This window comes from Podarcis gaigeae, assembly GCF_964106915.1.
Source record: "Podarcis gaigeae genome assembly, chromosome: 10".
In the NCBI taxonomy this organism is placed as follows: domain Eukaryota; kingdom Metazoa; phylum Chordata; class Lepidosauria; order Squamata; family Lacertidae; genus Podarcis; species Podarcis gaigeae.
In genome coordinates, this window is record NC_139686.1 from 1,727,875 (window position 1) to 1,752,260 (window position 24,386).

The 24,386-nt window shown below is 48.5% G+C and overlaps 2 protein-coding genes across 7 annotated transcripts in view; one reads left to right on the plus strand and one right to left on the minus strand.

Annotated features, from left to right (window-relative positions):
• NCAPH2 (non-SMC condensin II complex subunit H2) overlaps nt 1-7,904 on the minus strand; it is a 32,686-nt gene extending 24,782 nt beyond the window's left edge. For 2 of the 6 annotated variants that reach the window (XM_083700376.1, XM_083700374.1), the window contains exons 1-6: nt 7,820-7,904; nt 4,688-4,874; nt 3,779-3,880; nt 3,604-3,659; nt 1,819-1,900; nt 285-356 (exon numbers count right to left, since the gene is read on the minus strand). In XM_083700376.1, the coding sequence (XP_083556502.1) occupies nt 285-356; nt 1,819-1,900; nt 3,604-3,659; nt 3,779-3,880; nt 4,688-4,810 (435 nt within the window). In that variant the 5' untranslated portion in view covers nt 4,811-4,874; nt 7,820-7,904. Of the gene's footprint in view, nt 1-284; nt 357-1,818; nt 1,901-3,603; nt 3,660-3,778; nt 3,881-4,687; nt 4,894-5,970; nt 6,048-7,589; nt 7,778-7,819 lie in introns of those variants that run through there. The other 4 variants (XM_083700378.1, XM_083700377.1, XM_083700375.1 and 1 more) reach the window with 4 other exon arrangements.
• Nucleotides 7,905-8,111: 207 nt separating this feature from the next.
• LMF2 (lipase maturation factor 2) overlaps nt 8,112-24,386 on the plus strand; it is a 36,342-nt gene continuing 20,067 nt past the window's right edge. Inside the window, exons 1-5 of the mRNA XM_083700269.1 lie at nt 8,112-8,256; nt 12,509-12,762; nt 18,193-18,221; nt 20,865-21,061; nt 23,729-23,907. Of these exons, the coding sequence (XP_083556395.1) occupies nt 8,157-8,256; nt 12,509-12,762; nt 18,193-18,221; nt 20,865-21,061; nt 23,729-23,907 (759 nt within the window). The 5' untranslated portion in view covers nt 8,112-8,156. The remainder of the gene's footprint in view (nt 8,257-12,508; nt 12,763-18,192; nt 18,222-20,864; nt 21,062-23,728; nt 23,908-24,386) is intronic.

Genomic DNA, 24,386 nt, shown 5'->3' on the forward strand with positions numbered 1-24,386 from the left:
CTTTAAGAGGGGATATTGAGATAGATGGAGTTCTTTTCAGTCTCTCCCTCTCTTAATTAACCATTACATCTTCTAGTACCCAAACCACAGTTCCCTATGTTAAACTTAGATGTGTTATGACACACACCGAGCTACTTGTGGCCGAATTCACAATTTCAGCAGCAGGGCAGAGGAGGGGGGAGTCAAACTTGTATGAAGGCTCAACATACCCCCCTTGAATTCCTGACCCCTCCCATTCCATTCATCTTCAGACATCAAAAATGGTAACAGTAGAGGCTACTCACACTGTGCCTCTGGTTTTCCCTCATGTCATTGCTTGCTCTGCTGGTATCGTGGATGTCGTCCAAAGAGAGGAACTACAGAGAAACAGAGAATCTCCATCAATGGCGCACATTGCCCAGGCAAGCAAGGAGTGGGAGGGCAGAAGAAGAAAAGGGAGCCTGCCCAAAACTACATACTAAATTGCTTTTAATGGGAGGAGCCATGGCTGCCATTTAAAAATAAAGATAAAAATCTAGCCTGCCCCATCCCTAGCCCCTCAAGGCAGGCTACAATTTTGAAGTGACATTAAGTGTAACTAGGCAACATAAAAAGATATATGCACCTGATAAATTAGACTTTCATCCATATAACCTTATAATAAATAATAATAATATTTTTTTATTTATAGCTCTGTCTTACGGGCCCAACGGAAGGCGGCTAAATCCTGCAGGGCCCTGGTCTCATGGGACAGAGCATTCCACCAGGTCGGAGCCATCACTGAGAAGGCCCTGGCCCTCGGGGAGGATAGTCTGACTTCCTTAGGGCCTGGGACCTCTAAACTATGGTTATTCATGGTCCTCTGCAGGGCGTACCAGGAGAGGCGGTTCCGTAAATGAGGGCCCTAAGCTGCTTTATGCCATAAAGCATTCATTAGGCCAGAAGTGCTTGAAACTCAATCTCAAGGTCAAGAATCCTGCATTGCAGGGGGATGGACTACATGATCCTTGTGGTCCCTTCCAATTCTAAAAGATAATAATAATAATTTATTTCTACCCCACCCATCTGGCTGGGTTTCCCCAGCCCCTCTGGGCGGCTTCCAAAGAAAAATTAAAAATACATTAAAACATCACTCATTAAAAACTTCCCTAAACAAGGCTGCTTTCAGATGTCTTCTAAATGGCATATAGTTGTTTATTTCTTTGACATCTGATGGGAGGGTGTTCCACAGGGCAGGTGCCACCACCGAGAAGGCCCTGTCTAGTTCCTTGTAACCTCATTTCTCACAGGGAGGGAACTGCCAGAAGGCCCTCGGCGCTGGACCTCAGTGTCTGGGCTGAACGATGGGGGGGGTGGAGACGCTCCTTCAGGTATACAGGACCGAAACCGAATCTACAATTCTATGAGGTTTGAAGGAGCTGCAGGACTCCAATGTTGTTTCTACTAGAGCAGGCAAGCCCAGCAGCCCCTCTGGAATTTATACAAAGAGATGGCTGGCAGCATTTTCCTGTACGTTTCTGCAACTAGAAGAAGCCTGAAGTCATCACCAAGAGCAAAAATTAAAGCTTTTGCCAACCTGGTGCCCCCCAGTTAAACTAGGACATCCCCTCAGCTGATGGGAGGCTGTATCCCAGAATCTGAAGGCTGGCAGGTTGGCAAAGGCTGTTCTTCAGATGGATGAAGCAGAACAGCCACAGGCAAGAGCTGCTTTGGCGCTGCTCAGACAGAATCCATCTGCAGCCAGTTTCTGTTACTGCCTTTGGCCCTGTCAAGAGAACAGCTTTGCTTGCAGGTGGAGAACATGGGCACATTCTCTTGCACGATGACAATGGACCTCACCTTTTCCTCTTCTGCTGTTGGTCCATTGCTGACATCTCTGTCAACTCCATCTTCTCCTACTGATGAAACCTGCTTCTCACGCCTAATTGGCAGGAGTGGAAGAAGTCACGAGAGAAGGAAAATCAGAGCAAATTGTTGTTTTTAAAATTTTAATCCCTCTCTTTTTCAAGCAAATGAAAGTCCCCCCGAAGAGTGCAACCATGACAAACACCACCCCCGGGAGACCTCAGGACCATGCCAGCCAAACATGACCCACAACAAAGCTCATCAGGGCTACAGGGACAGGATCCTGGGTGATCTGAAAACGACCTCCCGCTTTTTCATACGGAGAAGCAATTTCCTGAACCTGCTCCGTGTAATAAGGTTGTGAGCCGTGGAGAAAATGGTTGGAGGGGCACCGTTTAATGGGAAATTTTCCCACTTTAAAAATGGCTGTGACTCAGCCTTTCAACTTTTTTTTATTAATTATTATTTATTCAACTTATACACCGCCCTGTACCCAGGGGTCTCAGGGCGGTTCACAACAAGACCACAACATATAAAATCAAACCAAAAGCAGTAACCCAATAACCCCCCCAGCCACATTCTAAAAGGGTGTTGAATGTAAATAATATCCACCAAAGGCCTGGTTTAAAAGGAACCTTTTTGCCTGGCGCCTCAAGGTGTATAATGAAAGCGCCAGGCAAACTTTCCTGGGGAGAGCATTCCACAGAGCAGGAGCCACTGCAGAAAAGGCCCCATTCTCGTGTTTCCACCCTCCAGATCTCTTGAGGAGGAAGCACACAAGAAGGGCCTCAGAAGATGATCTCAGGGACCGGGAAGGTTCATATGGGAAGAGGCAGTCCTTGAGGTATTGCGGTCCCGAGTCTTTGGTACCACAGAACTTTCTGCCTACTTACTGCTATAGTAATGATTGGTTGGATGCAGTCAGAAAAATAAGCCAGTGTAAAATTCTTTGCACTGATCATTTCTATCTACAAATGGTGTGTGTGAGGGGGGAGGGGTGGTTTCGAAGTACACAGACAAATGTGGTTTTATGTCAAAACAACAACAACACGTCTCCTTGCAAGCAATGAAGCTAGCACGTCAGGGGAGCTGTGTTTCTGGAATTGTTCTTATAATAAAACACACAGAGAGGAATGGTGGAAACACCTAGCCCCACGGTCAGAACACGAGGCAGCAGGAAACGAGCAGGCGAAAGACATGCCAGCTTAAGACAAATGAAGCAAACATGTGGAAGCAGCGAAACAAAATGGCTCCTTCACGATATGAGGACATAAACTTAGAGCTCTCTCAATGCCAGAAAACTTCCAGAAAAGGAAGCTATTCAGCTCCACTGACCAAATTTTTGCTGCCAATATTAGAAAAAAGTACACCTGACAACTTAAAAGATTTGTCTAAAGTTAAAAACAATGGAGAGAGACAAAGCTATCTTGGCAATACAACCTCTGATCGCGAACACCTCCGTTTTGGAACGTTTCGGTTCCCAAACGTCAAAAACCTGGAAGTAAAGGTTCCGGTTTTTGAATGTTTTTCGGAAGCCAAATGTCTGATGCAGCTTCCGCATGAGTGCAGGAAGCTCTTGCAACCAATCGGAAGCTGCACCTCGGTTGTTGAACAGGCTTCTGGAACGGATTACGTTCGACAACCGAGGTTTGACTGTAACTAAGTCAAAGGCAGCACAATGGGCTGAGGAAGGTGAGGGATTCCAGGACAGAAATATGAAGAGATCTAGCCACTCCGGAACTGAAAATCTTCCCTCCCCCTCAAAAAAGTTCAACTAACTTCTTATTGGAAATGAAATCAAGTGCCTGGAAGACCAGTGAGTAGAGAGATTCCACCTGAAAAAAGAGAAAAAAGGCAACAGGTTTAGAGGCAAGAATGGAGGTTTGCTAAGCCAAACAATTTTGTTGCAGTTCCATGGTCCATCTAGTTTGAGCATTCTTGACAGCCACCTCACCTTCTTACTGTAGATGCAGGCAGAACCTTGGATGAGCATTGCTGCTTCTGTAAAGTTCATTGTGGTTCTGCCATTATCAAATGAAATGCAGATCTGCGCCAGCTGCGGGATTAAAAATAAATAAATACATGAGGTGACAAGAGAATACAGGAATAAAAGATTCTGTTTTGGCAAACTAATTCTAACAGACAGCAAGAGCTTTGTTTGATTTTGTTCTTCAATCATATCACCATCAAAAAGCAACTAAGGGTACTGCTTATATCCCAATTTAACAGGGAACAAACGGAGACATGTTGCATCTCCCATAGCTTGCTTTCCTGAAACTTTGCTTCTTGCAGTGAGGGAACCGCCAGAAGGCCCTCGGTGCTGGACCTCAGTGTCGGGTAGAACGATGGGGGTGGAGACGCTCCTTCAGGGATACTGGACCGAGGCCGTTTAGGGCTTTAAAGGTCAGCACCAACACTTTGAATTGTGCTCGGAAACGTACTGGGAGCCAATGTAGGTCTTTCAGGACCGGTGTTATGTGGTCTCGGCGGCCGCTCCCAGTCACCAGTCTGGCTGCCACAATCTGGATTAGTTGCAGTTTCCGGGTCACCTTCAAAGGTAGCCCCACATAGAGTGTGTTGCAGTAGTCCAAGCGGGAGATAACCAAAGCATGCACCACTCTGGTGAGACAGTTTTGTGGGCAGGGAGGGTCTCAGCCAGCCTGCGTACCAGATGGAGCTGGCAGACAGCTGCCCTGGACACAGAAGACAGGCTCGACTCCTCCTTTAAAGCCCCGTCCACAGCTAGAAGAAGACTTTCACTCTGCAGAGGCAAAGACGCCATAGGTAGAATGAGATTCCCGTGCCAAAGCAGCTCCCTGCACACATACTCTCCCCCAAAGCAGGAGCAAATAGAGGCACTTACCTCCTCCAGGTATTCTCCCAGCTGAGCTGCCACATCCACCGCCCAGTTCGCAGTGAGGTCCCTTATCGGCTTGAGGAAGTGCACGAAACGTGACTCCACGTCCTCCATGGCAGCAAATCCCATCCAGAACAGACCCACACTCCAGGGGTTTAATGCATTTTAGGCATGAAGGTTCAGGCTCTGCCCGCTGTTCAAAGACCAAACATTTTAGCCTACTGTTCAGATAACAAATAACCAAAATAAAGGAGAGAGCGACTTGCATAATCCCACCCATTAAGAACTGGAGCCAGTGTGGTACAGTGGCTTTCCAAACTTCCCACGTTGGCGACATGCTTTTTACATATGCGCCATTTCACAACAAAGTAATTCAGTTTTACTAGTAAACCAGAGTTTGAGCTAACCCCTTTCCAGCCACGGGAGGAGTGGCAGGGAGTGTTTGAGTGTAGGGACTATGACCTCCTGGAAGACCAGGGTTCAAACCCACCATCAGGCTCCACACCTTGGCAAAACCAAGCAGCCTAGCTTCAGAACCCTCGGTCTTGTTTTCTACCCCATGCCGAAGACTCCCTCTTTATCCATTTATCATCAATTTACATATCAACTTTTACATGTGTCCCAAGGCGATTTGCAAACATGCTACATAAACACCTGAAATAATGTTTTAAAAAAATCTTTCTGTCCTAGAATGGGAACTTTTCACATATTACTCAAAAAGACAACAAAATGAATTGGACGCCTTGGCAGGTTTTGAATAAACATACACAAATTTCTTGATTAACATAGTAGATAGATAATATAAGGATTTATACAATTTTACAGTATGCAGAGAACAATATGAGTTGAGAAATCAGAGGGAGGGGCTGAGAGAAGTCTCACAGGAGGAGGGAGGCAGGGTTTGATGGGGAGGTGAAATGGGGGGGGGAATAATGAGATGTTCTGCTATTGTGTTTTGTTGAAATTGTTATTATTTTTTTAAAAAATATTTCTGTCCTGCTGGACAAGCTTGCAGAATCTACTATCACTTATCAATTCATGAGCCACCTGTTCCATGTGTCTGAAGGCAATTTCCAAACACACCACAGGAAGGCATGTATTTTAAGGGCACGCCCCTTTCTTCCAGTCGTAAACCATTCCTGTTCTCTTCCCTCCCCAGACATTTTATTGACAGTTAAAAAGTACATAATTATATGAGCACTGAACATGGTGAAACGTAAATAAGAGAGATAAATATAAAAAGAGAAACAGCCCCCGTGTAGAAGGGGGAGGGGGGAGAAAAAACACACCAAACTTTTACAGAGTTGCTATCCTGTTCTTTGCATGTGCTTCACGTGTGCCTCTTAGAAATTATGATTATCAGGCAGTACATAAATGCCTGAAATAAAGCAACTGTTTTCACTCCGGACTCCACCCCATTTTTTTACACTGATGCCAAATGCATCCTACTGTTATTATGTTTATTGTTAATTATCTGCTCCTTCCCTGGGCAGGTGGCCACGATTAAAACACGGTATATTAAAAGTAGAGCTTCAATTAGAGTCACGGGAATAAGGCGGGCTGGGAGGGGAGCGGTAAGGGAGTCCTAAGAGCTTGTGCACCAGAGGCGCCAAATGAAGGGAATCAATCAACCAATCAATTAAAGGAACAAATCTTTTGGAGTCGGGAGGGTTGTTTCCTTCTGGTTTTAATGCTATATCTAGGTGGCTTGGGGGGGGGTGTTGCTTTAGGTTGCCCTGGGCAAGATAAAAGCGGGTCACAAATTCAACGAATGAATAATTCATTGGTGGATTGGTGGACTGAACGACCGAATGCATGAAGGGAAACAACAATCAAATGAATTTGTAAAGGGAATGAAAAGATGGAGTATTTATGTTTTTTCCCCTAATACCGAGAACCACCCCATGATCCTAGGATGAAGGGGCGGTGTCAGTGCCAGATTTACGTATAAGCTAAACAAGCTATAGCTTAGGGCCCCACTCTCTTGGGGGCCCCAAAAAATTAAAGGGAAAAAAACACTGGATGTACATTTCCAAAAAGTAAGCTAAAGGAACCTTTCCTAAAGGAACTTTTGTTATTGCCAAATGCCCATGTTTTTGTATTATCAAGTTTGTTATGAATTAAAAATCATTTTAAGTTAGAGCTTAATTATTTCAATATTAGTATACTTAATTATATTTCATTATTAATTTACTTAATTGTATTGCAGTTCAGCAATTATAAAAAATATGATAAAATATGATAAAAAATATGATAAAATATGTCTTTGGTGATGTGTGAATAGCTTGATATACCTATGAGGTCCATCAATTACCATATAGCATATTCAAAACAAAAAAATTCCTTCCAGTAGCACCTTAAAGACCAACTAAGTTAGTTCTTGGTATGAGCTTTCGTGTGCATGCACACTTCTTCAGATACATGCACCCGAAAGCTCATACCAAGAACTAACTTAGTTGGTCTTTAAGGTGCTACTGGAAGGAATTTTTTTGTTTTGACTATGGCAGACCAACACGGCTACCTATCTGTAACTGGGACATATAGCATATATTCAACCCAAAAAACAGTGACCATTTGTTGTTGACAAAGGACAGCTGGACATATAAAGGGCCCCATTACCTTTAGGAGCTGAGGGCCTCATCAAACCTAAACCCTGGGCAGTGTGAAAATTTAACACCTCCGACAACAACGACTGAATGAACAAATTAATTTGATTCTGAACTGCCATTAATTTGATTCTGAATTGATTTTAGAATGTATTTTAATTGACTGTGGTTTTATGTAAATGGTGCTATTTTTACAGTGAGCCGCTCTGAGCCCGGCTTCGGTTGGGGAGGGCGGGATAGAAACAAAATTTTACTATTATTATTTTTAGATAAATAAAATATTTAAAAGCTTAGAAACACACCGATGAATAAAGGAAGGGAATAAATGAAGAAACAAATGAGACCCGCTAATACTTAAACGAAGGGGTTAAATGAGAGGGGGGGAAAGTGAGCGGCGGCGTCTCCTGAGCATGTGCAAAGTGCAATTGGCCTCAGCTCCGCCTCCCGCCCTGGGAGGGGGTGTTCCTACCTGCGCGGTTGCTATGGAGACGGGGAGACCCCCCCCGACCCCCCTCCTCTCCCCCGGACTCACCCTTCGCTCCCTCGCGCGCCGCTCCCAACGCTCCGCGAATTCGTCTTTCCCGCCCGTCGCGGTGCAGTGACGCCATGGAAGCCGCGCCGCAGTGACGCGATCCCCCGGCGACGCCTCCTCCTCTTTAAGCGCAGGCCCCGCCCCCGGCTCTCTTCCCGGCCCCGCCCTCCTCCTCCTCCTCCCCCGCGCCCCGCCTGGGCGCTGGCGTTCTAACCGCGCCCCTTCGCTGCGCCTGAGCCAATCAGCTCTCCGGTCCGGGCGTTCTGAGCCCGCCCCCTGGCGAAGTTGGCTACATTGTAGCGAGCCGCGAGCGCAGGCTGCTTCTTTCGCCGCCGCCATGGGAGCCGAGCCGCCCCGCCTGGCCCGCCAGCTGTTCCTGCGGGGCTTGGCCGCCGTCTACGTCGCCGCCTTCGCCTCGCTCTACGTCCAGGTCCCCGGTAAGCGCGGCGCCGAGAAGGGTCCTCGGGACTCGGGCCCTGCTGCTGCGCAAGGCTCGCCTCCGTCCCACGGGCCGGTGAGGGCCCCGCGGGCCGGAGAGAGGGAGGAGGCCGCCGGGGAAGGCGGGGGGAGAGGGCCAGGGTTTGTGCTAAGGGCCGCGAGGCAGAAGCGGGAAGCCTTGAGCCGAGCCATTGCACTCTGCACGCGCTCAGGTGCCCTCTTGCCCTCCTGCACGGGAAGTGGCGTTTTGAGGCTCCTTGCGGGGGGGGGGGGGAGTTTCGCTGGCTCTGCACGAAATGTGGGTAGCAGTTCTCGGGGGGCGAGCGCGTGGCGTGTGGGTTCAGGTGTCCTCGGAAACCGGGCCTCGCTGCATTGCAGCGGGTCGGACTGGATGACCTTTGGGGGTCCCTTCCGACTCTTAGCATTTTGTGATGCTCAAGATTCTAGGCATTGCAAGCTGGGGGCTGCAGGTGAGGCCGGAGGGAAGCATGCACGGAACCCCGCGTGTGGTGTGTGAGAGAGGGAGACGTGGCTGTCGGCTTGGGCCTGGAAGGACCGGGACAGATGCTGGCAACTTCGGAGGAGCTGGCCCGGGCAGCGGAGTCGGGTCTGTGCAGGGCGCCCCTCTGGCTCGGCAGGTGGAGGCGGGACGAAACGGCTGGGAGCAGCTTGGTACAAAGCAGGGGTCTCCAACCTGGTGCCCTCCAGATGTTGAAGACTGCAGTTTCCCCCATGCCTGACTCTTAACCGTGTTGACAGGGGTGAACTTTGGTGATATGGTAAAACAGCTAGAATCATAGTCCAAAACAGTTGGAGGGCACTGGGTGAACCTATTATTCATGTCTGTCCTGTTATTCCTCCTGTAGGAGCACAGGGTGATTATGCAATACTGTGGAAATATACCCTAACGTTGCTAACAGCTTTATTCAGGGCAGGGGTGGCAAACTTGGGACTCTCCAGCTGTTGCTGATGGGAGATGGAGGAGAACAACATCTGGAGTGCCACAGGTTCCCCATCCCTGGCCTAGAATTCTGGTCTTGATCCAAGGTGGGTTGCAGCAGGTGTACGACCCCTGTGCAAGTACGTGGTGACAGATTAAGGGGTCCCCAAATCTGTGTTTGGGTTAGAAGGGGGTCTTGAGTCTGCAAAGGTGGGAGGCGGCTGATCTGAGTCCTCTTCAGCTAAAGGGGTCCATGGCCCGGCCCCCTTCCTCACAGGGCCCTGTTGCTGGAAACCATGCCAGAGGAGAGGGTCAAATCCTGCTTGTGGGTTTCCTGTCAGGGCACCTGGGCTTGGTGGGCCAGTGGCCTGATCCAGCAGCTAGACTCTTCCAATTGAACCTCCAGGGCCAGTGGCAGTCTATCCAGCTTCCTAGGCTCCATGGGGGCATTAGGTTGCTATGGGATGCCGGGGTAGACGGACTGTCGGCCTAATCCTGCAGGCCTCCTCTCACGGTCCCATCCGCCCTAAAGAACCCACCTCTTACCTTCTCCCCCCCCCCCCAAACCCTGCCCCTTCTCAGGAAGTCCTGGCTGTGAAATGGAGCCCATTGCCCTCAAACACCCCCTTTCTCCAGGGCCGGATATCCTATGGAACTTTCCCCTCCCTCTGCTGCACCCCTTCCTCCCCTTTCCATGTAACACGTGGCATCCACATTGCAATAGTGCAAGCTCGGTTCAGGATTTGGGGGGGGGGGGTGAGGCTGTCAGTGCATGCGGCTTGCAGTCAGCTCTTGCACACCTTTTATTTTTGCCTTCCCCTTCGCCCAGCCCATCCTGCCTGCAGCTACTGTCGGACCAGAACCCCCCCTCCTGGTTTCTCTTCCCCTTTTCTGCAAGTTTCCTGCCAGGCTTTCCTTCCCCTCCGGCTTCTGGGCCCTCCGCCAAGGGCCTCTCATGCTTCCAAATCCAGCTCTTAATCTCCTTATGGCTGGAGGCTGTGCCGAAAATCAAGCCCAGGGCCCTGTTCAGCTGGGGGAAATTTCCCCCGCGCAATCCAAAGTCGCCTTTTTGCTTTCCTTGGCCCCTTGCGCACTCAGAAAAATCTCTCAGTTGTCCTTCCCAGGTGGTCCCCACTGGTGAGTTGGGGTCTTCCTCTGCAGGTGGTGGGTTGAGTGGATGAGACCCAGAGTGGGTCCAATGGTCAAGAAGTTGGTTTCTGCAGAGAGAAGTGTGGGGCAGGTGGGCTCAACCACCTGGGATGGGAGCCCGTTGAGGAGAAGGAGAATTCAGATCCTAAGCCTCTGCTGCCTTGCGGGACATCGTTAGGAGAAGATTATTATTATTATTATTATTAATTATTATTAATACCTCACCCCTCCTGCTTCAAAAACCAGGCTCAGGGCGGCTAACAACAAATTTTAAACACTTAATTGTAAAAGCAGCATAAAATACAGTATAAAAACAAGAATAACAATGAAATTCAAAAATCAGTTAGAAAAGGGTTATGCGTAAAGCCTACACAAATCTGGAGTCCCTAAGACTTTTGGAGGGTGCCTTGTACACCTCCTTGCAGCATCTCCTACAGCCGAGCTCTCCTTTCCTTTGGACCCCGTCAGCCAGGTCCAGAGGGGGTTTCTTGTCCTTTGGGCAGCCCCAGACCTCCAGGCACACACCCCAGGCTTGCTCCCCGGGGAGGTGGGTCACTTTGGTGCTTCTAACACAACAGTTTGGCTTCACCCTTGGAGGTGCACTCCATTGTCTTTTGAGAACAACAACAACTGTTCTTCCCAGGGAGGTGGGCTCCTCCACACATACTTTTTGGGGCATGGGACCATTGCAGCAGGGGAAGGGTTGTAGCTCAGGGGGTGGGACAGTTGCTTCAGATCCTGTATCCCTGAAGGGGCGTCTCCACCCCTCATTGTTCAGCCCAGACTCAGAGGTCCAGTGCCGAGGGCCTTCTGGCAGTTCCCTCCCTGCGAGAAGCGAGGTTGCAGGGAACCAGGCAGAGGGCCTTCTCGGTGGTGGCGCCCGCCCTGTGGAACGCCCTCCCATCAAATGCCAAGGAAATAAACAACTATCTGACTTTTAGAAGACATCTGAAGGGAGCCCTGCTTAGGGCAGTTTATGTTTGATGTTTTTCATCTCCGCCAAGCTAAGCAGCTGGTCCCTTACCTTTCTCGCCCTGATCTAGCCACAGTGATCCATGCGATGGTCACTTCCAGACTGGATTGTTGTAACTCACTCTACGTGGGGCTGCCCTTGAGACTGACCCAGAAACTCCAGCGGGTGCAGAATTCTGCGGTGAGACTCCTTACGGGGTCCTCGCTGCGAGATCACATTCACCCAGTGCTATACCAGCTGCACTGGCTCCCGGTGGGGTACAGGATCAGGTTCAAGGTGCTGGTTTAAACTTTTAAAGCCTTATACAGCCTAGGACCCTTGTTCCTACGGGACCGCCTCTCCTGGTATGTCCCACGGAGGACCTTACGGTCTGCAAAGAAAAACATCTTGGAGATCCTGGGCCACAGGGAGGTTAGGCTGGCCTCAACCAGAGCCAGGGCTTTTTCGGATGTGGCCCCGATCTGGTGTAACGCTCTGTCCCAAGAGATCAGGGCCCTGCGGGACTTGACATCTTTCCACAGGGCCTGCAAGACAGAGCTGTTCCACCAGGCCTTTGGCCAAGGCACAGTCTGACCCCCTCCTTTGGTAATCCTCACAGAACTCTAGCCCAATGGTTGCCATTGATTTGATTTTGAATTCATTTTAGAATGAATTGGTTTAGAATGCATTTGATTGTGATTTTATGTGAACTGTGTTGCTTTTATTGTTGTTGGCCGCTCTGAGCCCGGCTTCGGCTGGGGAGGGCGGGATATAAATACAATTTATTATTATTATTATTATTATTATTATTATTATTATTATTATTATTTGCCCAGTGGCTGGGGCAACCCAGATGGGTGGCATGTATATAATAAATTATTATTATTTGCCGAAAGACCTGGGTTCAGTCCCTAAAGGCATCTCCAGCTGGGAGAGCCCCCTGCCTCTGATCCCGCAGAGTGTTGCTGCCAGTCCGTGCCGACAACTCTGAGCTAAATGAACCAATGATGTTGGGCCTGCCAGGCTAGTTGGTGTTTTGCAGGGATGGGCATTGAAGTTCAAAGCATCAGGAGGGCGCTGAATTGGGGAAGGCTGGAGCGGGGGGATCTGTTGGGGTCGGAGGTGCCGTGCCCCCTATACAGGGGTGGGCGGGACAAGGTCTTGCCTGTGTCCGCTGCCACCAACTCCTCCTGCTTCGACCTCCTCGCAGGCCTCTACGGGAAGGATGGCATCCTGCCCGCCCGGAAGGTGCTTCGCTTCACTGGCAAGGGCTTCTGGGAGCAGCTGCGCGACTCGCCCACCCTGCTGTGGCTGGGGCCACGCCTGGAACTGGACACGGAGCAGGGCCTGGAACTGCTCTGCCTGCTGGGGACACTGCTCTCCTTTGGGGCCCTGATCCTGGAGCCTCTGCGAGACAGCCTGGTCTTCCTGGCCCTTTGGGCGTTCTACCTCTCCGTTTATCAGGTATGATGGGGCGGCAAGTGGCGCGTGGCCTTGGGGGGGTGTGTGGCAGCAGTAGGGGGCAGTCGGTGCCTCCTTGCTGGTGCTTTGCAGGGGGGGCGTGTCCTTGGAAGCCCAAATATAAACCGTAAAAGAGCCAAGGTGACTTGGATACCTTTCAAAGAAAGTTTTATTCACTCATCAGCTCTTTAAAAACCCACCAGCCTCTTGTCAGCCAAGCTGCGTTAATGCCACCCCCAGCAGCGGAGCCTTTTCTTCCATGACTCCTCATGTGCAAACCCTCGCCCCGGGAGCTCAGAAGGGCCGCTGCTTACTTTGGGGGGAATTAGGCCCTTGAAGAGCAAATCTCTTCCTTGCTGGGGGTGTCTTTGTATTGGAAATAAATGCCTCTGTATTCTTAATTGTTGCGCATCGTTTCGCTCGGCACATGCCTATATTTTCTGCCCAAGAGCTGAAGGCGGTTGGCAGTGCGCAGCACTGAAAAAAACTAAGAGGGCCAAGGCAAAACCCGTTGCCTGCCGTTCTGTGCTGTTGCCAAATGCAATTTAGGTTGACTGGACAGAGCCCACTTGAGTGTAAAATCTTGATTCTCAGCAGCCTTTAGGGTCTCTTGGGTGGGTGTTAAATGGTTTAAGCCAGCAGCTGTCAAAAATCCCTGTGTTGCATAAACTCTGCCCCAGTGCCCCCCTCCCCTAAGAAAAGCATTATTCAGGATAGCACAGTAAAATTGCATTCCTATCTGGGGAAGGTGAGGTATTACGAACTATATAACAATAATCAGTAAAATTCAAAACAATTGCACATTTATTCAAAATCCAATTAGAATTATGTAGCTTAAATCAATGCAATGGGTGAACTTGATCTGGTGACATCAGCTTTTACACTTCCAGTGCCCCCTTCTTGCCCCCTTGCTCTTAGCCCCCCGGCCAGGTAATCTCACTGCCCCCCCTCCGTGGGTAGTACCACCCACTATGGGAGCCGCTGCTTTAAGTCAGTGGAATAACACAGTTAAGTGAGCTCCCGCAATATTTTGTGTGGGGTTTGAATTGTTCCAACTTGGCTGTGTCGTGAAATGTGCTCCCTTTGCCTTCTGCACCGTCCCCGTCCCCGTCCCCCCGCTCGGCTAGGTCAGCTGGCAAACCTTTTGCCAGCTGACACAGAAGGAAAAAACAGAGCGAGAATTTCGTAGTGCGTTGTTCCAAGATCGGGATGACTTGGAGCGAAGGAGGGAGGCCGGCTTTGACCCCCAAACTGGAGGGAAGGGGCTTCAGATGAGGACCAAGCCCATAGTCACTGTTCATCCAGAGTTTTGGGTACCACTTCAGATGTTCCTGCGTTCTTCCCTAAGGTCAGGGGAGTCACAGCGTGGAGAGGGATTCCCTTGCTTTTAAAGCATCTCAAAGTGACATTCCAGTCTCCTCCGCCAGGCTCTCTTCTCCCTCCTTCCTTTTAAGGCTGTGAGTGAGCGCAAAGGATTCCAGCGGACAGACAAAACTCTGACCTAGATCTGGGGAGGGGTGGGCCGTTTCAGGAATCCTCCTGCGACCAGAATTGGCACTTGTCGTCGCATCTTCCTCTGGGCACAGACTCTCCGGTCTGTGTTGCGCCCTATTGATCCAGCCCCCAGCCCCAGATGTCTTCCACATCCCGGTTGATGGGAGAATCTCTGGGAGAGCTTTGGAGAGGTTGAGAATTTAGAAGGTTAGGAAAAGGGCTTCCAGAATTACCAAAGGGATGCAGGCGACTCCCCTGTGCAGTTTTAGGGGGGTTTTAATTTAACAGCGATGGGATAGAAAGCTTATAAAATTATTCTGGGGGTGGAGAAAGCGGATAGACAAAGGCTTTTTCTCTTCCATAACACTGGAACTCACGAACATCCAAAGAAGTGGAAGATTGAGGTCAGAGAAAAGAAAGTTCCTCTTAGTTAAACTGTGGAACTCCCTGCCACAGGAAGTATCAACAGCCATCAACATGGAGGGCTTCAAAAGAGATTGAGACATATTCATGGAGGAGGAGACGGCTGTCAGTGGCTACTAGCCAGGATGCTCTGAATGCCATTTCTTGGGAAACACAGGAGAGAGAGGTTTCATGCTTGAATCCTGCTTCTGGGTTTCCCCGCAGGCCCCTGGTTGGTCAGTGTCAGCAGTGCCAGATTTACATATAAGCTAAACAAGCTATAGCTTAGGGCCCCACTCTCTTGGGGACCTCCCAAAAAATTAAAGAAAAAAACACCTGGATGTACATTTCCAAAATATAAGATAACAAACAAATAAAATAAAACCTACATGCAGCCACATTGTTTGTGTGTTGTGGAGGCTCCTCTGATGTAAGGAATGGTCCCCGCCTGCTAGCCTGCTCCCTAAAATATCCCTGGTTTGCTCTTTTCTTTATATAGAGTGCCTACATTCTGCTCTTTATCACTATTAGTAGTGCAAGTAGATAGATCAGTGGCAGATTTATGTATAAGCTGAACAAGATATAGCTTAGGCCCCACTCTCTTGGGGGCCCCAAAAAAAATTAAAGGAAAAAAACACCTGGATGTACATTTCCAAAATATAAGATAAAAAACCAACAAAATAAAATCTACATACAGCAACAGTGTTTGTGTGGGCTCCTATGATGTGAGTCATGGGCCCCGCCTGCTAGCCTGCTCCCTCAAATATCCCTGGTTTGCTCCTTTCTATATATAGGGTGCCTACATTCTGCATGGACTGGTTGCATGGCAACATGGGCAAATGGCTCGAGATACCTATGAGGTCCATAAATGACCATTTAGCATATATTCCACACGAGAAACAGCAACCATTTGTTGTCAACAAAGGACAGCTGAACATATTAAGGGCCCCATGACCTTCAGGAGCTGAGGGCCTCATCAAACCGAAATCCGGCCCTGAGTGTGAGAACAGGATTCTGGGCCAGATGGGCCATTGGCCTGATTCTTCAGGTTCTCCTTCTGCTCCCATTGCCAATCCCCAAATCGCGAATCCTTTGCTCAAAGGTGGCAACCGCTGGGTTGATCCCGAGAGCTTGTCGTCCTCTGAGAAAGGGGCCAGGCCTGCGCTCTCTCTCCTTCCTCCCGGGTTCCTCTTCCCACGCCATTGTGCTGTCACGAGTTGACAGCCCCCAGGACCTCCTGGTGGGTGGTGGAGCGACTCTGGATCTGAGCCCGTGGCAAGGGAGCTGGGTTCAGCGCCAGCAATCTGCAGCCAGCCCTGATCCTTCTCCCCCGTCTTGGCTCCCTCACTTCGTGGGGGCGGACGAGGCGCAGCTCCAGTTGGCGGGCTGTGCAGCCCTCTGCGGGAAGATCTTGGTGGAGATTCACTGGGGGGGGGGGGGAGTTGCATGCAGCATCGGGGAAAACCCAAACCTGCACAGTTCTGCAGGGAACGGGCATGCGCAACGCGCTTGCCACTTGCATCCCTATTATTATTATTATTATTATTATTATTTATTCTCAGTTGGGTCTATTGCCCACCCTTCACCCCAAGGTCTCAGGGAGGGTCAAAGCAATCTATTGCAGTGGTTTACAAAGTGGGAACTAGTGCCCCCAAGAGGGGGCAGTGGGATTATTGGGGGGGGGGTGCTAGGGGGCAGCAGAGGAGTATTATTTATGAAATTTGTATACTGCCCTAAATTAAATGAAATTTGTATGCTGCCGTAATTTTTTATGCTGTATCCTAAATTTGTATGCTGCTAAAATCACAACAGGGACGTGGGTGGCGCTGTGGGTTAAACCACAGAGCCTAGGACTTGCCGATCAGAAGGTAGGCGGTTCGAATCCTCACAACGGGGTTGCTCGGTCCCTGCTCCTGCCAACCTAGCAGTTCGAAAGCACATCAAACTGCAAGTAGATAAATAGGTACCGCTCCAGCGGGAAGGTAAACGGCGTTTCCGTACGCTGCTCCTGTTTGCCAGAAGCGGCTTAGTCCTGCTGGCCACATGACCCGGAAGCTGTACGCCGGCTCCCTTGGCCAATAAAGCAAGATGAGCGGCGCAACTCCAGAGTCGGCCACGACTGGATCTAATGGTCAGGGGTCCCTTTACCTTTAAAATCACAATACACAAAATACATAATAAAAACGGCAACCCAATAATATCCCTCTCCCCAGCATATTTTTAGAGGGCGTGGGGAGTAAAGGACTGTTAGACTTTGAAAAGCAGGAATCGCCAGATTGAATTCGTCAGATTGGCAGAATTCATTAAACCAAACCATTTTTAGCTGGGTTTTGAAGAAAGGTGCAACTCGCTGTTCCTGCTTTGAATTTCATGGTGCTATTTATTGAAGCTGAAGCAGATGACGGGACCACGAGACTGGTGTAAAATACGCAAAGAAAAGTTTCATTACCACTACACAAAACTACAAACGCAAAGCGTGTGGGTGTTCTCTTTCTGCAGGCAAATTTGAACTACAACTTCTTCATTCTTTGTAAATATTGCCATCTGTCTAATCAGCCTAGAAAACCACACCCAAAACTCACAGAAAAAGTCCTTAAAGTTCTCTGCACCCTTTTACTGTTTCTTAACCTAATACTATTATCATCCTCAGTGGGTTGTGCAAATCGCTCTTCTGAATGATGCCTTTTTTAAAAAAATTAAAAAATAGGGCAGGGGGGTCTGGGGATGAGTTTAGGGAACAAAGGGGGCATAGCCCTAAATGGGTTTGGGAAGCACTGACTTAAAATAGAATCAGTTTAACAGATTGCAGTTGCAAGAATAGGAATATTCAGAAGTACCGTATTTTTCGCTCTATAAGACGCACCAGATCACAAGACGCACCTAGTTTTTGGAGGAGGAAAACAAGAAAAAAATATATTCTGAATCTCAGAAGCCAGAACAGCAAGAGGGATCACTGCGCAGTGAAAGCAGCAATCCCTCTTGCTGTTCTGGCTTCTGGGATAGCTGCGCAGCCTGCATTTGCTCCATAAGATGCACACACATTCCCCCTTACTTTTTAGGAGGGAAAAAGTGAGTCTTATAGAGCAAAAAATACGGTATTCAACTCGGGTGTCCACGGCCAGGGTAAACTGGTGCATCTTTGGCACTTGTTGAAAAGTGCTTAGTGACAGTTCTTCTGTGGGGAGGGAGTCCCACAGCATAGGCACCTTTTGGGCTGCCTCCACCCGAACCTCTGAGGACGGGAGGCGGGGGGGGGGGTCCACCAAAAGGGTCTCCTTTGCCAATTTCAGCACAGACAAGGGTCTGTAGGGAAGCAGGCGAAGCTTCAGATATTTGGAGCGTCCCGAGCCTTTTAGGGGCGCCGCGCTAGTGGGCTGGCCACTGAAATCTGCAAGCGGCTGTATCTAAAAACCGTGAGTTTTGCCAGCAGTGCTACAGCCGGGAGGTGGGTGCAAAGAAAATAATTAGTCGAAATGGAGTGGACGGTGTGGGTCTGAACCCTGTTTGATGTGTGCTCTCCCCTTTCTCTCCCCACAGGTTGGACAGGTCTTCCTGTATTTCCAGTGGTAAGTGGCACATTACATAAGAATAATAAAGGTAAAGGTAAAGGGACCCAAGAGCATTAGGTCCAGTCATGGCCAACTCTGGGGTTGCGGCGCTCATCTCGCTTTACTGGCCGAGGGAGCCGGCATACAGCTTCCGGGTCATGTGGCCAGCAGGACTAAACCGCTTCTGGCAAACCAGAGCAGAGCACGGAAACGCCGTTTACCTTCCCACCAGAGCGGTACCTATTTATCTACTTGCACTTCTTGTTTTCAAACTGCTAGGTTTGCAGGAGCAGTGACCGAGCAACGGGAGCTCACCCCGTCACGGGGATTTGAACCGCCGACCTTCGGATCGGCAAGCCCTAGGCTCTATGATTTAACCCACAGCGCCACCCGCGTCCCTTACTTAATAATAATAATAATAATTATTAATAATAATATTTATACCCTGACCATCTGGCTGTGTTTCCACTCTGGGCAGCTCCCAACAGAATAGTAAAAACACAATAAAACATTAAACATCCAGACTTTGGGTGTGGCGCTTCTTTTCTCTAACCTGCTGGGGACGGCAGGCTGCAAATGACATCCAGGCTGTGGTGTGTATGTGTGTGTGTTGCATGTCCTCTGCTCTCAGCCGTCCGTTTTAAAAAAGAGGGAATTAAAGAGGACAGAGAATTCATGCAATGCCCCTTAACTTCAGCCACTATTGTTGTTTGCCAAAACTGGGGGACGGAACGAGCACATCCAATCCTTGAGACAACGGATGGCTAAAATCTGGGACAACAGGGGATGCCTGGTTAAGCTTTCCTACGTGTTGAGGAGCAGAGAGGACGGACAGCTTTGCAAAGGGGGCTGTGGCGTCGCTGTGCGTCAGGAGCTGAGCAGCAGGATGTAGCCCCTGGGCTCTGCGCCTCCTGGCTTCATCCTGCAAGCTTGCCGTCATTTGTTTGGAAGCAGAATCTGGCATTTTGGTGCCGAGGACAGAATTTATATTTTTAAATTTTTTCTGTTGCGAACAGCCATGAGATCGACGGTTATAGGGTGGTGTACAGGTTTAATAAGTACAGCAGTACCTCGGAAGTCAAACGGAATCTGTTCCGGAAGTCCGTTTCGACTTTGCAAAATGTTCGGGTGCCAAGGCACACCTTCTGATCAGTTGCAGGAAGTTCCACGTCGGACGTTCAGGTTCCCAAGAACGTTCGGAAACCGGAAAAGTCACCTCTGGTTTTTGATCATTTGGGAGTTGAAACGTTCAACTCCCAAGGTAAGAAAACCAAGGTACGACTGTAATTAAATAATAATAATAGATTATATATTTGTTATTAAGTTTTACAATTTGATATTGAACACAATCATTATTGTCACAAAAATAATCTATAAATCCCTATCTCCCTCCCCTCTCCTGTGACTTCCCTCAACTTCCTCTTCTGGTTCTTTGAATATTTGTTTTTCCTCCCTGTTTTATTTTTACCTTAATTTTGTAATCTTTTACTTAAATATTTTTGTGATCTTATCATTTTTGTGCCGTATTTTTTCGTATTACGTCTTACCCTTTATTGTTTCCCCATTATTACCTCTTAACTTTTATGCTTGTTTTCTTAATTGTAAGTGTTTACTCAAATGCTGCTAGCGAGTCCATTTCTTTACAATGTTTCTGTAAGTACAACATAAACGGTTCCCAGTCCTTTTTGAAGTCTCTACGGTCCTTGTCTCTTAGTTTTCCAGTTAGTTTTGCCATTTCAGCAGGGCCGTGTTTAGCAGATGCGGCGCCGGGGTGCAAATATCCGCCCAGCTCCCCCAAATGACCACGGCTAGTGTTGGGGTGGCCGTAGCTGCTCACTGCCAGCCATGGCGGGGTGGGCGCAACTCTCCCCCATGCAGTTGCGGGAGAGCGATCCCCACAGAGGGAGGGGAGGAGAGTGATTCTCGCAGAGGCTTGGGAAGGAAGCTGCGTGCCCGCCAGCCGTATGGTTGGCGGGGCACAGCTGGCGGGTGTGCAGGGAAACGGGAGCCCCCCAGCAAAGCCGCGCAGCTCCCCCACTCGCTGGGACGCCCCTGAGAGGCTGGCACGCTGGCGCGACGCATCACTAAGCCCCATGGGAAAGATGGCTCTGCATTTCCGCCTACGCCATCAGTTTTTCTTGCCATTCTTCTTTGGTTGGTACAGTGGACGCTCGGGTTGCGAACGTGATCCGTGCGGGATGCAAGTTCGCAACCCGCAGTGGCCCGTCTGTGCATGCACAGGTTGCGATTCGGCACTTCTGCGCATGCGAAAGCACGATTTAGCACTTCTGTGCATGCGCCGGAACCCGAAAGTAACCCGTTCCGCTACTTTGGGTTTTGGCACGTCCGTAACCTGAAAATCACAACCTGAAGCATCTGTGACCCCCTGGCATGACTATATCTTGTCGTCTTTCTATCTTTGGGCTAGTAACATCCTAGCCGCTGTTGTGGCATACATAGTCTTTTCCACTCTTTTGGCAAGTTTTGACCTGTAATACCTAGCAAAAAGGCTTCTGGTCCTTTAACAAAAGTTGTCTTTTGTAACAAAATAATGAGACCCAGGCGTTGACCCTGTGTGTCTGTGTGTAGGGCGGCATCCCAGAGCAGGTGGCCTCCGCTGACTTCTCCCCCAACCTCCCCGTATCTTTCTCCCCCTCCCAGGGACAGCCTCTTGCTGGAGACGGGCTTCCTGGCGGTGCTGGTGGCCCCGCTGCACCTGCTCAAGTGGCGCACGACGGCCTGGCGGCCCCACGACGGGGTGACCTTTTGGCTGTTGCGCTGGCTGCTCTTCCGACTCATGTTCGCCTCGGGGGTGGTGAAGCTGACCAGCCGCTGCCCCACCTGGTGGGGGCTCACAGGTCAGTGGGGAACTCGCGGAAAAAGGGGTCGCAGCAGCGAAACGAAGAGGCAAGGATTTGAAAGCCGTAGGGTTATAAAGTCAGGGAGGGGCAGTAAACCTTGAACGGCTCTTGTTTGTGGGAATGTTAAGGCTAGTTGGAAAGAATATATTGAATAAGTATTATCCTTCTTTCACTCACGCGAGTGAAGTGATACAGGTGGAAGCTAGTTTGAAGATTTGTTTGAATCTCCTAGTTAAGATTATTTCCTGGTGTCCCCTTTAATCCCTCTTAAAAGAATAAAGAAATGAGAGTCTTTCTGAGTAAGGTAACAAAAGGTTTACTCACATTTCAGTTCACGATTTGATCCCTGAAAGTCAGGCTTTACTTAGTAGTTACAGAAAGAAACTGAGCTTCTCATGTGGAGACTGGACTCGTGTGCTGCTGGCTGAGAGCCGGCAGACAGCAAAATCACATTTAGATAAGAAAATGGTGGCAGCAGAGCATCAGGCAGCAAAAGAACAGCTTAGTTTCAATCATTGAGCAGAAGTCAAAAGTCAATGATGGATCAGAAACTAGGACAGGGCCTTGTTTCGATGTATTCACCTTCATCAGCTAATTTTTAAAGGGTCGTGCAAGTTTGAAGACTTTCGGATAAATGTATCCTGTTATCTCAGAGATGACAACTATGTGTGGGTAGATCAGAAGAAGAAGAGTTTGGATTTGATATCCCGCCTTTCACTCCCCTTCAGGAGTCTCAAAGCGGCTAACATTCTCCTTTCCCTTCCTGCCCCACAACAAACACTCTGTGAGGTGAGTGGGGCTGAGAGACTTCAGAGAAGTGTGACTAGCCCAAGGTCACCCAGCAGCTGCATGTGGAGGAGCGGAGACTCGAACCCGGTTCCCCAGATTACAAGACTACTGCTCTTAACCACTACACCACACTGGCTCCGGGTTACATAGATACATGTACTTTATAGAGCAAACTCTAAGTATGCAATCATTGTTTGCAATCATAGGCTGACATCATGTGCTCACCTAAACAGTCTACCGGCAATTATTCTGATAAGCAAATATAAGCTAGATCACACCAATCAGGGGTAGTTGTGTTGGCTTAAACTGTACTGTTTCACAGCCTGACTTTAATATTTAAGAGAAATCAATTTATTTCACACAGAAGCACATTACAAGCTACAGCTAGGTAGAATGCTTAAAATGGTCTGGTGATAGGCATGTTCAATCCACTACACTTAATTGTAGACACATTCTATAGTGTTTAACAGAGCTCAATCTGCAAAACAAAACCTCTTTTTATGCAGTTCCAAAATATAACAGCAAATTGTGTCTTTGAGTTTAAAATAGTTTTCACAGTCCTGGTCTGCAATGTAGTTACATAAATCCCATGAAAAGAAGAAAAGCAATGTTTGCATCAAGTTATTTCAGGTAACTGTTGGCTGCTTGTTAGTAACACGATAAGGCAAAGTCCGCCCTTTCTTCAGGATCTCCAACAAATGCTTTAACATGGCACTCAAAACTTCTCAGAAATGCAGCAGTCTATCAAAGTTATGTTCACCGGTTAGCCACAACGCGATTTTGCATTTATTTTGGCCTAGCAGAGATCAAGAGTTGTTCTCTCAGTAAGTTACAGATAGGTAGCCGTGTTGGTCTGCCATAGTCAAAACAAAAAAAATTCCTTCCAGTAGCACCTTAAAGACCAACTAAGTCAGTTCTTGGTATGAGCTTTCGTGTGCATGCACACTTCTTCAGATACACTGCAGTGTATCTGAAGAAGTGTGCATGCACACGAAAGCTCATACCAAGAACTGACTTAGTTGGTCTTTAAGGTGCTACTGGAAGGAATTTTTTTTGTTTCTCTCAGTAAGATTATGAATAACATCTTTCTGTCTCTCACTTTAATGCGTCAACCTCAGCGCTTCAGAAGCATTTCAGTTCCTTTTGACTTGAAGAATACACATCTATTTTCTTATCACTGACACATCAACATGTATCTTGAGCTTTTCTGTGCGTTTTCCATGAACTTACTGGTTTCTGATCCATAATTGACTTCTGACTTGCTCAATGATTGAAACTAAGACCTTCACGTTGAATCTATGGACTAACCTGAACTTGTCTCTACTCATAAACACTTATCTCTAATTCCGTAACGAATTAGTGTGTTATACATATCTTCATGAGTTTGAGTTTGTAATCTCTATTAGAGTTTGTAATCCTTGTCAGAATACATACTTTTGAATGGATCGGTTTTTGTTAAAATTGACTTTTGATTAGCGAGTAGGGACCACTCCCATTACTGAAACTTACATTGGCCTGAGTTCCTGGTGTGCTTTTTTCTTGGTATATTTAATAACAAGAACTCCAACTTATTTAACATTAGCAAAAGAACAGCAAGAAGAGAGAGACAAAAATTAGAAATCAAGGCTGAGAAATTGGCTGCGTGACTCGACTCTTATGTCGAGTCAGCAAGATCCATGTCCATCTCCCAGGTCACATGCCGTGAAACAGGATGTCCCCCTAATTGTGCCCATTCTAGGGAAAGAATGAATGTTGCATTTGACTGGTCCAATGGATTACATCCCACATTGTGGCCAGAATGTTTGGTCAGAGTCTCCTTTCTGAACCCCTCGTTCTGGATCCTTTTATGCATCCCAAAACCACTTGTCTCCCCAGCTTTAACCTACCACTATGAGACCCAGTGCATCCCCACGCCGGCCTCGTGGTTCGCCCACCAGCTGCCCGTCTGGTTCCAGAAGTTCAGCGTGGTGGCCACTTACGTCATCGAGATAGCCATCCCGGCGCTCTTCTTCGCTCCTCTGCGGCGCCTCCGCCTCTTCGCCTTCTACAGCCAGGTATCCACAGGCAACCTCGTTCATTCATTCATTCATTGAATTTATATACCGCCCTATACCAGGAGGTCTCAGGGCAGTTCACAGAAAAGATCACAATACATAAAATCAAAATAAGAACAGTAGCCCAATAACAACCCCCCAAAACGAACCACTTTTTAAAAGGACATAGGATGTCAATCAGGTTTGGTTAAAAAGGAAGGTTTTTGCCTGGCACCCAAAGGAGCAACAGTGGACGCTCGGGTTGCAAACATGATGCACGTTTGCAACCTGCAGCGGCTTGTCTGTGCACGCGCAGGTTGTGATTTGGCACTTCTGCAGAAAGCACGATTTAGCGCTTCTGCACGTGCGCGACCGCCAAAACCCAGAAGTAACCCGTTTCAGTACTTCTGGGTTTCGGCAAGTCCGTAACCCAAAAAAAGCAACCTGAAGTGTCTGTAACCCGAGGTATGACTGTATAATGAAGGCGCCAGGCGAACTTC